At 41.5% G+C, this 14559-nt stretch overlaps 1 protein-coding gene across 1 annotated transcript in view; it reads left to right on the plus strand.

Moving 5' to 3' along the window:
* Positions 1-8137: 8137 nt before the first annotated feature.
* Positions 8138-14559, plus strand: part of LOC139290287 (A disintegrin and metalloproteinase with thrombospondin motifs 16) — a 48853-nt gene continuing 42431 nt past the window's right edge. Inside the window, exons 1-3 of the mRNA XM_070912013.1 lie at positions 8138-8221; positions 8374-8464; positions 11143-11501. Coding sequence (XP_070768114.1) covers positions 8138-8221; positions 8374-8464; positions 11143-11501 — 534 coding nt within the window. The remainder of the gene's footprint in view (positions 8222-8373; positions 8465-11142; positions 11502-14559) is intronic.

Raw genomic sequence — 14559 nt, forward strand, 5'->3', positions numbered from 1 at the left:
ATCCTAGATTTGTGCAAGATTCAAGCAAAGTTTCTGGAGATTTGAATCCAAAGATTAGGCCATAGTTCTTGCACATCTGACACATGTATTACTTATGCTGTAAGTTAGGCTTTTGTTGTACCCAACAATGATTCAAAAAGCCTTCAAACAGGCTAGTTTTCATCTGTCATCCCTGATAAAAGTTTTACAGGCTTTTTCCTGGGCAAAATGAAGGCAGTTATTATAACAGCGCTGCTTACACAATACAGAGGTGGTGAACTTTAGCAGGCTCTCACCCCTGCAGAGTGTCATAAGACTAGCCACTTTGTTTTTAGGTTTCACCCCTCCAGAGATGCTCTTTCTGCCCCAGCGATCACATACAGCTGACTACCAATAATTAGCGCAATTCTTCAGCCCTTCATTTTCATCTTGGGCTCTCAAACCCAGAAAGAGAGGTGCTAATATTGCCTCAACAACCTTTTAAAAAGAAAAGAAGTAACAACAAAGCATCTATGTATGTAAGTTACAGCCATGGGTTTCCATGGTTTATCTCTTAAAATAAAAGTAGAACACAACATAATTATCTTAATTACTTAGCAGGAGGAATCTGTGACCTAAACCATTAACTCTGCTAGTGTTGCAATTAAAGAACCTCATGCACTCAAAGCTTAACCAGTGTTTTGATAGGACACTTGTTGCCGAAAATAATATGCAACTGATTGGATTATTAGCCTAAACCCCTGCTTGGACAGCAATAGATCAACATAGTGATTACCCCTATAAATCAGATTAATCAGGAATATGTCAGCTTCGTCCAGTGTCGTGTCCCAATGTGAACTATCAACTGCTCACATGATCAAACAGGGTCAGAACAAGACCTCCCACACTGCAACACTTCTCAGGCCAACTGATGTGGAGCACTGACATCAGCACAATAACTCCACTAATCAGTGGTTATTATGAAGACTAATGCTTGAGTCGCTCAGCCATGTCCAATACATTATCTAGTTCAGTGGAAGCTATTTGAAAGGGAGGGGTGAAGCAGTACGGTAACGTATTCCAAGTGCAACTTTCCACTGGAGTGTTGGTGAACCTGCAGACCCAACAATCTACTGTTTTGTGCCAAATAATTGAAACTTCCCAGCCTCCATGATTTTACTCATTGCTGTATTAACCCACAAATAGAACTGGTCTAATTTATAAGTGGTTCAGGGTAACACATCTACAGCAATACTATGTCAGAAGACTTAAAATCAACTTATTTAGTACTTAAAAGAGGCAAACAATGTGCCAGCCTTTTTAATGTTTCTGAAAGAAATTATTATCATCCTATACAGACTTATAAATTAAGCTAAAAAAACACTTTGAAGAGTCAAGAAATGGGCAGGAATCATCACTGCAGACCCATCACACCCTGGACACACAACCTGTTCCAATGTCTCCCCTCTGGTGGGCGCCACAGAGCGCTGTACACCAAAACAGCCAGACACAAGAACAGTTTCTTTCCACATGCCATCACTCTGATGAACAGTTAGATCAGTCATATAGTGTAAGAAAACAATCCCTGTGCAATAACCCTGTGCCACTAAAACATCCACTCTACCTACAAACTAAACATTGTTTTTTAACATGTGCATATCATCGTCATCAATGTCCAATATAAATCAAAGCACACTGTATACTGTATATAGACATGTATACATGTATATATTGTGCATAACCACCTACTTCATGTATACAATGCTCATGTTATCCCTCATCCAGTTCTGCTGCATTCACACTACTAAAGACAAACCATATGTAGCACACTGCTTTGCTTGGACAATGCAGACGCCAGCACATGCTGTGTATCCTTGCTTGTGTTTGATACAGCAAGTGAAAGATAGAACCTTCATCGTGTTAAGGTTATGTTGGACTATAAATAAGTCATGGCTTTTCCTTCTCAAATTCAAACTTCAATTCCTGTTCAGTACACTGCCTGGTTTGCCAAATAGAAAAAAAGGGTTAAGTAAGTGTGCCACTGTTCTTCCCATTTACTTGTCTCAGCCAGACAAACTGACCCTACCCCTGCTCTTCCTCTCATTTCACTTTTTCTACCTTCCTCCTCAGTGGAGTTCATATGTGCCTCTCATTGCATACACGTGGAAATGCGTCGACTCTGCTAATATCATGTAAAAATTGTGAAAATATTATTTCATGTTCTCTTGTCCAACTCAAACAAATGGGACCAGCATAACTTTAATAATTGCAAAGTTTCATTCTTACGTCATTCATTTTTGAAATGTTCCGAATACACTGTTGTTTAATAGTAACCTTACAAGTTGGTGTAGGTTTTTCCATACAGCATGATGCACTCTAAGTTTACATTAGTTGTAATTTAAAATAAAATCAAATAAATATTAGTCTTCTAAAATATAAAGATTGACAAATGGATAACTGGGAATAGGTCCAGCAGTGGCCAAAGTCAGACTTCAGCACCATCTGCAAATATTTAGGGGAAACACTTGTGTCATTCTGAGCTGATACATCCAAGGTGTATGGGTCACACTGGATAAGGTCAAGACAATAACGGCAAAGGCATCAGTATTCTTCGACAGCAGTACAGAATTTCTGTAAATCCTGACTAAACCTTCAATCATCAGCAACCACCATCTCCCCCTGCTCCACACTCACCTTCATCTTCCTCTCCCACCTCCCTTCACTCTTGCTCCCTGTCAGCTCTCATCAGCCTCCCCTCTGTGACGCTCAGAGAGGAATTTTACAGCTGCTGTCAGCTTACTATTCACACACACACACACACACACACACACACACACACACACACAAGGACCAAAACATACAAGCACACGCATACATGCATGTACCATTTCACACTCATACTAACACATACGACACATATGCACATAAATCACATAAGAGAGCATGCACACAAACTCACATATGCTTACCACAAGCACACACTCTCATGCACACTCACAGACATGTTGCCTTGATGACAGTTTTAGACAGCTAATTAAATGAGACCATGGAGGGAAAACTACCTGCAGAGACCAAAGCAGAAAAAAACTTTCAGACCTACATTGTCAGACATTTTGGGAAATATACTTATTCACTTGAGAGTTAGATGAGACGATTGATACCACTCGCATGTTTATACACTAAATATGAAGCTATCTCCAGCAGCTGGCTAACTCAGCTTAGCATAAAGATCAGAAACAGGGGCAAACAGCAAGCCTGGCTCGGTCCAAAGGTAAATAATCATTTTTCCCAAAATGTTTTTTCCTTTTCCTTAAAAATCCCTTTCCTTTTACTATAGCAGCCAGAAACTGTTGAAATTGTTGTAGATGTCTGAGAAAAAAGATACTTGTTTAAGTGCATGTATTCCTTATTTCAGACCAGTATACAGATCAAACTCTTCCTGTAGTGACCCCCTAGAACTAGAATGAATGTTTTCAGCTCGTCTAATGTAAACCGATGCACTACATGTGTGAGAATACATGTCTCAGTGTGTGTGGAAATACATGTGATGGAATGTTTATGTTTATGTGCCAGATCTTTGCCTTTGTACATCCCCAGATGATATTGAAGACAGGCAGTTAGGCAAACAGTGGAGCTAAAAGAGAGACAGGCGGGCGGACAAGCAAGCAGTCAGACAGGCAGGCAGGCAGACTGAGAGGCATACAGGAGCTCAGAGGTTCAGAGGTCAAATCACTCACAGCAGCCAGCTCAGTTCGGACTACAGGGGGTTTCTTTATGCTCAACTTCTTCAAACAATGCAGCGTCTTCTCTTTCTTTCTCAGTCTGCTGTACCTGCACACCCCCCACAATGAAGCTTACTACTGTCAGACTGTGTCAAAGTTCAAAGCTTTGGAAAGTTTCCAGTCAGCTGTGTGCATTTGCTGAACAAACACAAAGATTTGACTCACACAGAAATACATGAGCAGTATGTTTTCATTCATATAGGTGCAGAGTGAGTATTGTATTGCAGAGTGTGCACACGTGTGCAAGTAAATGGCGTGTGTCTGTGTATTAATGGAGGAGGAGGAGGGGCAATATAACTTCAGCAGCAGCTGACACTGTAAAGTTTTCCTGAGCCTCCAAACATATGGTAGGAATTGTCTTCATGATGGCATTTTATCACTGATTAAATCCAGAATTGGCAAACTTAGGCAAAAATCTGGGTTTTTTTGTTTATGTATCAGTTTAATAGACTTAGAGCATATTACTCTCAGGTATGACAATGTTCTTACATTTACTTTTTCCCACTTTTTATCTTCTTATCAGCATTTTGGGGAAAGTTGGTCATTTGGTTTTGATTCAACAGTATTGTCTCATTTATTCCCTTCCTGTCTTTCAAAACAAGTAACCTTCATGTGTGACACCATCAATAATCTAACGTGACACAGACTATTTGGGAGACACATCAAACACCTAGCACAAACCCTCAGGACAGAGTGTCATAGAGAGCTGAAGTCCTGTCCCGCTTTTGGTTTAGCTTCTGTTCCTCTAGCATCCATTGCTTGGTGTAATTTATCATAGGTCGCCCTCAGAGGTCTTCTCTCATCGCTCCCTCGGAAACATGATATTGGGATGTTCTTTCCATAACTCAATCTAAATGGCTATCTATTACTGTGCAGGACACCTAAACACCAAACATATATGAACTTTTTGTTTAACATTCAATCAGTTTAGATGTCAGCGCGTCTGTGTCAGATATATTGCTGTTGGATGCTAACAAAATAACTGTTAGTTTGTTAAAATGGTGAGATGCTCAAATTGAATTCCATTTATCTTAAAGCCATAAACCCTGTTGCCATGGTGCTAACCCGTGCCCTGTAGAGTAGGTGGCACACTGGCTAAGCTAGTCCTGGTTTTGTTGCTAAGTGGTGTAGCTCTTTGTGGCTGAGTTATGTAAGCACATGTGGGTGTAGCGTGCTAACCTGCTATCATTTCTGGTCATTCCAGTAGACATACTGTCATCATTTACATTGTTAATTAAATAACCACTCAATTAATTTATTAAGATTCAATACTTTATTGCTATTTCAACATAGTTGATGGGGATAAACAAAACAAAAACAACAAGACACAACACCTCATACCTTAACACATTCATTTCAAAATAATTTATTGGTTATATTTAGAGATGGGTGGATGATACCGAAGCTTGTTTCACTCCCGTGAGGCGCACTGTTTCAATGGATTGTGCCGGAGCTTGTGTCAAATAGAGAATATCACGTGGCTGACGACATCTGAAGCTTCAAACGTGCTTTGGATAGTGCTTCTTTCAATTTGACAGCTAAACTATGTGATCGGCACATTAGTGGGATAAGAAGAGAGAAGAATAATTGAGAAATATGGCGATGTACATTAGAAAGAAAACAAAACAAACAAAAGTCATCTCATGACACTTTACAAATTGAGCAGGTCTAGACCGACTCTTTATAATGTTATTACAGAGACCCAACAGTTCCCACCATGAGCAAGCACTTTGGCGACAGTGGCAAGGAAAAACTTCCTTTTAAGAGGCAGAAACCTCAAGTAGAATATGTCTGAACAAAAGCATATATATTTGATAATAACAAGTGGGCTTCTTGGACTTTTATTGCACACATGTGAGACTAAAATGATTAAAATCAGCTTGGTGTGTGCTTCGGTCACAGTCTTGAAGGGCTGCTATGAGATTTACAAGCCACCAGATGTCACTGGTGCCCCGAAGCGTCGAATCGTTTTTGGCACAAATAGAGAGAAAGCCCCAAAGCTTTATGAGGCTTCATCCGATCATCACTAGTTCTATAATGGACTTCAAGTAACCAAAAATGTTTGTTGCATGAGCACTCATCCATATTACCTGCTGGTCATGGGTCCAAATTACCAAACAGGCTACCTAATCAGACTGTACCATTTTGAGTAGACTACGAGGGGGGGTCTCATTGTTTCAGGGAATAGCCTAGTCCTTTTTAACTGCCCTAAACAACTTGTATTGTCAATATTTCTGTATTGGGACAATTACAATAATGATTAGAAAATGTTGTTTTTGTTTTCACGTTGAATTGCTATTTTATTATCTTAACTGATTATTCCCTAACGTTTGGATTGTCTGGAGGAGGAGCTTCCTGTTTAAAAGCAAGAGGCAGAAATGCCTTAAGGTGAGTTGTTTCTTGGAGGTGAGGTGTTCGTGCTCGGAGTCGAGTCGTTCATGGTCGGAGGTGAAGTTGCAGATCTGCTGGAAGCTTGCTGCTAGCTGCCCAATAGCCAGGGGCCTAGCCACACTTCTTTATTTGTTGACTGAGGGATGTTCTTTGTTCTTTGGAAAGGTTTGCTTTGTTGTTACTGGTTGTACCTTGAGTCAGAGCCACACAGGGTGAAGCTGCTGTTAGCTACAATGCTGCACACAGATGGAACCAACTTCCTGATCTCCAGTATGCCCTTGCATTTCGGGCAACTTCTTCTGTTGAAATTTCATCATTGATTTTATCCTGTTTTTTACTGTTTGTTTCATGAATGTCATTCTAATGCTATACCTAACCAGGGTAAGCACTTTAAATCTCCTCTTTATTTGAAATGTGCTAGATAAATAAAACAGCCTTGCATTGTTTTATTTTTGAATATGCTTTCCTTCACAACTTCACCAAAACCAGCCTGAGCTGTTTGTTTGGTGTTGTGTAAACCACAAATAAAACATACACCGGGTGAAGATTACTCCAGCCTCTGCGTGTCCTTACAACCATCTGCATTAGTTTCAGCTGTGAGGAAATAAAAGAAACGTATAAAAAAAATACATCGCAGACTGACATTTGCGGAACAGAGGCTATAGCTTAAAAAAAGTGTGTGTTTGGGACTTCGGAGAACAGCTTGCTTACAATCGCCTCTGATTCCTTTCACTCTAATATACTGACTTGGTGCCAAAAAGATCACACCGTAAACCGTCACACATTTATTTCTCCTGCAGCGCAGCAGAAAACTCATCTGGTTTTCTTTTGGGGAGGATGAAATGCTCCAGAATATGAAACAAGCGCTCCCGATCCTTTGGCTCCCACACTCCTGAGCACTTCCATGAATGATTGTGGGGAGTTTAGAAATGTTGGCACGCTGCCTATCAGTGCAGCTGCGGAATACGGGAGAGATGGGAGAATGACGAGCGGATTAAACAGGGTCAAAGGTTAAATTTCAGACCGTAATCCATCACAAATTACTGATTACCTGCTTCAGGGTGTAATCTCCAGATCACGTTTGGGTTACAAAGTCCAGACTACTGAATTCAAATAAATATTTTCATTCCTGTAGCCTACTTTATACTTTGAAATGCATCATCATTTTAAAATGCCCTGATGTGGAACAAACATAACAAACAGTTGCTATTTCAGTCTCCTTAAAGAGCATGGAAGGAGGAAATGTAATTACTTCATTAGCCTGCAAGCAAACAGAACATTCTACCTGTTTTAGTCTTTTTCTTTTATCACTCACTGATTGTTCCTCTCACACACATCCTCCTGCAACCTGAGAGATGGATACAAAGCCCATCTCTCAGCACAGGTGTCAAATGTGATTGGCTACAGGCTGTACTTACTACCCCTCCACCCACACCCCCTCCTCAAAATACACACACAGTCCTCAGCAGCCTTGTGTGCAGAGCTCCCTCGGCAGACTCCCGGGGAAAAACAGATTCGGACTCAGTGCGTCTTTCATAGAAGTCTGCTATTGCCAAGACGAGAGGCAGCCTATTTAAGACAATCACATGATTTCACTGGGATACAAAATGGTCCGCGGGGGTCACTGGGTAGAGAGCGAGAGAGCGGCAGAGTGAGCGCGTGTGAGAGACAGAGAGAGAGAGGGAGAGAGAGAGACGTTGGATACTGGTCGGACTGTCTGAGTGGGGAAAAAAAAAGGGAAATGACTTGCCGGGAGAGATGACTTGACTTCAAGCGATTTGCATCGGCAAACTGCGCTTGGAAATGAATGGAAACCAAAGTGGCACAACTGAAGAAGACTGCATGTGAAACTCGTCTATGCTTCATTCACCACAAGTCCTGCAGAACTGCTGCTGCTGCTGCTGCTGCTGGACTGGTTTATTGGAGCTCTTGGGTCCGCTGGCAAGTGGCCGTGTGCTCTAGGCTTCAGCTTTTGAGTAAAGGTGACCCACAGAAAACAAATATAAATGGCTTTCTTACGGATTTGTTGCAGAAACTGGACGCCGCCGTTGCTCGTTTTTCATCTCTTTTGCTTCTTCACACTGAGCAAAGTAAGTCAGTTGTCTCCGCCGCGCCTGTACGCACATGCATGCAGAGCTCATAAAGTTGTCAACACTTGACAACAAATGAGTGCCGAGTTATTTTCCATGACATTTTGCAGGATACACAGACCAAGTCATATTTGCATTTTGCTTCCTTGCAGAGCGTGCTTTTGAGTGATGGTGCTGACAGGGCTGAACCTCATCAAGAAGCATCGGCCCTGCTCCGGTCTCTCAATTTACCGCAACATACAGGTATGTCCATTTTTAATTCTGTGTGTGGGAGAGTGCGTTATGATCCGCCGGTTCATCTTTTGCTTTTCGGTACAATATACTTAAAGGTAAAGCCATTCACTGCATCCCTTAAACGTCCAGCAGCATCAAACTGCACTCACCTGCGCTGTGTATTACCTCTCTTCACCGCTGGGGGGCGACCTGCACCCTGACACAGAGCAGTCAGTGTCTGCTGCAGATGTGGAGCTGAAAAAAAAAAAGCACAGCAGAATAAGGAACTGTTTACTTGCAAGAGCTAATTTCACAAGTTACTCTAAAGGAATTGATTTGTGGAGCCCTTGAACAATAAGCAGTTAAGAGAAAAGCATCAGTATGTGACATAAAATGAAAATGGCTCTCTTATATTAGTGCACTTGGATTTTTATAATACACTGGGGAGTCACCAAAGCTTTCAATGAAGATGCACTGAGGCTTGCTATAGCTGCTCAGTCAATTCAATAATTAGTGCAAGCAGTAAGCGCAAGACTTTCATCTGTGCTTTGTTTTGTGGATCTAACCCCATGTGGTGTGCTGAGTCAGCAACTGCTTTGGCTGTGCATTCTCCTTTTTTTCTTTCTTTTTTTGAGTGTTACCATGAAAAGCACGAAAAGACGTAAACAAATAAACAAACATCAAAACTCCTTTCTCTGGGCACATGTGGAGATAGATCTGAAACAGAAGTGAGGGGAAGCCCTTACTTCGGTTTCACAGCCAGCGCTTTAACAACTCCTGCTCAGTGTTAATGTGTTCAGCATTCGTATGGCCATGTTAGAGTGGGTGAGAGAAAGAGTTCACATGTTCAATCTTTTGTTACGTTTAAGCCAAGGCACCCATTGGTTAGACCGTCCTATCAGTACTAATGGCACTCAGGAACCACTAAACCAACAAACTACCCACCGCAGGATCTTGTCTCAGTCCATCAGACAAGAAATGTGTGTGTTCGTGTGTGTGTGCACTCTGTTCCCGCAGACTCTTTGTTTGTATACTGTCAGACATGGGTCACTGCAGCTGGTTTTTGAGTTAGGGCGGAACAAACACAGTTGACTAGGTGTAACTGTGTGTGTGTGTGTGTGTGTTGGGGGTCGGTGGACAAAATGACCAAGATAGAGAAGGCCATTTTCTGGTGACTCTGCACAGGCTTGAGACTTGAAGTATTTGCTCTTTGCAGTCCTGTAACTCTCTGGCGGTTGTAACCCTGCAAGGGATGGAGGTTTGCTTCCCACTGTGGCCACCCGAGCTAAAGCATATGCAGTCATGGTAATGCAAGGTGCTTTAAATAAATGCATCCACTAATAAGTATATGTCATGTTGTGGGTTAGGGGCTGTTAGTCAGCCACAAGATGCACCAAATAGCCAAGTTCAAACCTCAGGCATTCACACTGCCAGTGATGACACACTGTCTGTCACCCTGTGTGTCTCTCCCACTGCCGAAACATGTCTGTCTCCACGCTATATTTACTCACTAGTCGGGCTTGCTAAAGCAGGTCATACTGTACAGTAACTGAGACTGGCTCTCGTTGACTGTAAGTCCAAAGTTGCTGTTATTTCCGTGCACTTTAAGCTGATAAAGTGACCATGTATCATTTTCCCATGGCAAGCCTGCACACACTTGCAATGGCCATTACAGCACTGTAACAAAATCAATAATGACTGTTTTATTTGATTGCTTTGTGGTTACTCATAGACCAGAAGTGTATAAAGTGCATAATGTTTCAAGGTGTGTGATGGCTTACAGTACCAGGCTCCCTCTGTTACCACTAAGATCCCACCACAGTAACAAAACTGAAAATAATTTACAGTTGTAACACATTTTGTTGCATTTTAAACATTTTTTGTGCACCCAAGAGACATAATCTCCGAAACCCTGCAATGTATCCAAAGCCTTAAAGACATTTCATACATACTTCATTCCTCATACAGGATACTTTCCTTTAGTAGGTCAGCCCATTCTTACTCAGAAGATGGACAGGAGGGGCGTCTACTGTCATGATTTCCTCTATAAAATGAATATCGGGGCACCTCAAGGAGCTACTCCTTTGATTTGACCTTTGGAGGAAAGCCTGTTAGCGTCGGTGGCCACAGCGCCATTAGATATTTAACTGATCTAAGGGGCCTGGCCTGTGACCTGCCACCATCTCCCTTTATGACCTGCAGTTATCCAGCCAGAGCTGTAGTTAAAAACTGTAGTAAAACACTAGGTCAAACATGATTCACTCTCCGCTGAAGGGCCCGAGTTGGAATTGTCTAAAGCCCTTCCTTTTCTTGTAACTCTTTCTTGACCCTGCCAGCAAAAGTATATGATGCAGGTCAAGGAAAATGTACAAGGGAAGGGAAAGGTTGTAGTTTTTATTCAGTCCGTGATGCAGGTAGTGGCTGACACAGCATGCACCATATCACACCACAAGGACAACGTGTTTTATCTTGGCCAAGTTGCATCTATAAAATATACTCTATGACGTCTAGCATCATAGCTTTCTCTCAGCAATCTATCCCACTGTTTGATCCCATGCCATCTCTATCCACGTTGACTTTAAAATATCCATATTAAACTAGCTCATTGCATTAAGATTTGGTGTTTCACTTGGTACTTTTTGCAATCACTGAATAATTTTCTGTTTCCTCTCTTCTTCACTCCGTGTCTTCCTTTATCTCTCATCCAGAATATGAGCTTGTATCTCCCTATGAGGTCAACCACCAAGGTGTTTACATCTCTCACGAAGTTGCCCACCACCAGCGCAGAAGGCGGCGCAGATCCCTGACCCCAGATGCAGCCTCATCAAACATCGACAGCGGCAGCGAAATGGTCCACTTCCAGCTGAGTGGCTTGGGACAGGACTTCCACATGGAGCTGAAGGAGGCCTCGGAGAGCCTGATTGCACCTGGCTTCACCATCCAAGTCCTGGGAAAGAACGGCCCCAAGAGCCTGAGGGCCTACCACCAGGATGACCTCTGCTTTTACCAGGGGTCGCTGAGGTCAAGGATCAACTCTTCGGTGGCACTGTCCACATGCACAGGGATGGTGAGTCTGAACATGCACAGAGTCGGGTTGCAGGAGGGTGGAAGGAGGGAGTAGATGAGTCGGATGTGGGTTGAAAAGGACTCGAAGGTCAGTTAAGTTGAAAGTATATATCTTGGACATTTTTATTTTGTTTGAATTTGGAAACATCTGATCTACCAAGTGAATACTGTAATTGCACTCACTGACCTTGAAGAAATAGTGAGCCTGGGATCCAAATTTCCCCATATAATATAAACACTGCATTAGTGTTCTTGTCATGCTGAATCTGAGAGAGAGAGCGAAAGAGAGAGGTCCATGACCCATTTTGGATTTCAACTTCAAAACACTGAATTAGCGCAGAGACTAGGTAGAAGTAAATGACTGAAAGCATAAATACGTAACTTTCTTGACACCAGCTTCTTATCAGACACTGAGGTGAAGGAAAGAGTATGAGGGTAACAAAGCATGAAAGTGGGAGAAAAATCAGATTACAGTCAATAAATCTAGATAAAACCACATTTTTTTTCATTGTAACGCACTGTCCTTTTCTTTGACACACACACATTCATCAAGCAGTCCTTTCAGTATGCTACTGTGAGGCTGCCTTTCACACAGCACTTGAGTCAGTGCATTGTCCATCTGGTCTGGTCAGAAAATTGACTTGTACTTGACTTAGGTTGACCTAAAAACCCACTGGCTAAGTTGGAAAGTCATGCACAGAAGTTTCTTCCTCTAGTCTGTCGTGCATCATTAGTTCTAGCTAATTCTGTGTATTCTGCACATTTGCCTAAATCAGCTAATGAATAACTAATGAATGGAAAAGTCAAGTCTGTGAATGCCACAGACTGTTTGGTCAATGAGCCAGGAAAATCCCCAAAACACATGCATGCCAAAACAATGTTTTGGTGGTATTTCATCTTCTTATTTAGCACATGGTTTGACCAGCTTTCATGGCCAACAGTTCATGGATATATATTCTTCTTAATATGTCTTAACCCTGAGTGGCATCTTTCGCCATCTTTTTGGTTGCAGATCTAACACAGCTGGCACCATAAGTAGGGAACTGACTGTGTGCACATTGGAAAATACAGTATGTAGAAAATTTAATTGAAGTCAATTGTCTTATAAGGAAGGGTGGGGTGCAACTGGGTAGCAAGCTAACTTGTAAGTAATGTTAACAGTTAGTTGTTAACAGGATATACAACATACTAAAAGCTACACAACTAATACGCTGATATCTAAGTCCAATATTGAGCCGATTTATTGGTGTTGAAATGATAGAAGTGCGTGGTGTTTTTATGTTAGGTTGGATTGAACTGTGTGAACCAAAGACTTGCTCTGTCGTTGTTCTGGTGGTGTTTGGGGGATAATTTTAGTTTTGTTCGTACCTCTTTTCATGTTATACATCCAATACAACTTGTCCTTGATAAAGGTCATTGTGATGTAGGCTAATATTGCTAAATGTACAAGTTCTAATTAGTATCCCAGGACTTGTTTGTGTTTTGTGGAGAATGTTGGCTGAATTTCAGTTCTTGCCCTGGTGGTCCTCCTCTTCTGAATGAATATAAAGGACACATTACTGTAAGAATGACATTGAGTAAGCCTAAGTGAAGCAGCTCCACAACAGAAAGAACCCAAGTGTTATGCTAGCCCTCTTAGCAGTCTGGACCAGAGAACAAAGGACTTTATGAATACGCACTAATCCTCTCAGTCTTGAACTCATATAAACACATTAAGAACTCAACAAACTGGAGACAGAGTGCGGCAGCTAGGCAGAGAAACTCCTGTAATGTCACTTATTTACAATTAAATGTGTAAATCGTGTGGTCGTACGAGCTTTGCATCTGGAGGACTTTGTTACAGCAGAAAATAAAATAAAATCTTAAAAAAACAGTATGACCACGTTTCACTTCAGCATGGCTTTTCTGTGTTTTTATTTATAATAAATTCCAGGCCTCTCTTTGCTGGTTTACTGTTTATATTTTCATTGTAGAGGACCACTGCTGTGTCTGAGAAGTGCCCTCTTAAACTACAGACAGAGAATGGCACATCTCCAGGGATGCTTCTTCTTCTGTGTGTGTGTGTGTGTGTGTGTGTGTGTGTGTGTGCGTGTCTGCATTTCAGACCAGATCCCAATAAAAGAATCAGCCAAAAGGTCCAGGGTTGCAGAGACTGTAAATGTGGTTCTCACGACTAGGATGGCTAGGATGGACTGACTGGGTCAGTGCATCAATGAGAATCTGACTTTTTCTGATGTGAATTAGGGAATTGAATGATACATCAGCAGGTATTTAAACTCCTGGGGAAAGCTACAGATAGTTATCATTTTTTTAAAAACTGCATATGTTTACCAATATCTACATTTTTACAAAATGACCCAAATACTGAATATAAGATGACCTTTTACATTTATTCCTACATCCAAATAAAATTATGATTCATATCGATTAAGAGAGCGTATTCGTAATATATACATTTCTATCCCAGCTATGCATTTGAAAACGTTTTCTTAGATTAGCTGACTGGTGTGTATGTGTTTATATGCGTGGCTTGCACTCATATTCACATATGTGTTATGCCCTCCAGATGTTCCAGATTATATGCCTATGACTGGTCAAAATTTGGTAACAAAGTTCACTAGGCCACCTGAAAGCTCATAGGAGACCTTGCACTTTGGTCAGGTTCCTATTTGGCAGGGGGCAGGTAAATATTGACCAGATCAATAGCTGCCAGTATCAGTATCAATATCAGTGAGAGCACCTGGCCTCCAACTGCTGTATTACACCATTCAAATTAGATCATTCCATAACCCTTATTTTGCTCTGTGAGCAATTTTACTTTTTAATTGAACTTGATCTAGAAATCACATACAGCAGAATCTACTGTACATGGACAGATCCCTCAGTGGAAAACCAACCAAAAGCTTATTGCCATGATACCATGGCAGTATACAAGTATGGGACGGATAAGAAGTCAGTGAGTAATGACAATAGAATGATTCATCAGGAAAATCTCGGATATGGTATTTCCTTATAAGTGTTTTTTTGTTAATATGCTGTATATTTTCAGGATATTCCTG

This window comes from Enoplosus armatus, chromosome 9, assembly GCF_043641665.1.
Source record: "Enoplosus armatus isolate fEnoArm2 chromosome 9, fEnoArm2.hap1, whole genome shotgun sequence".
Taxonomy (NCBI): domain Eukaryota; kingdom Metazoa; phylum Chordata; class Actinopteri; order Centrarchiformes; family Enoplosidae; genus Enoplosus; species Enoplosus armatus.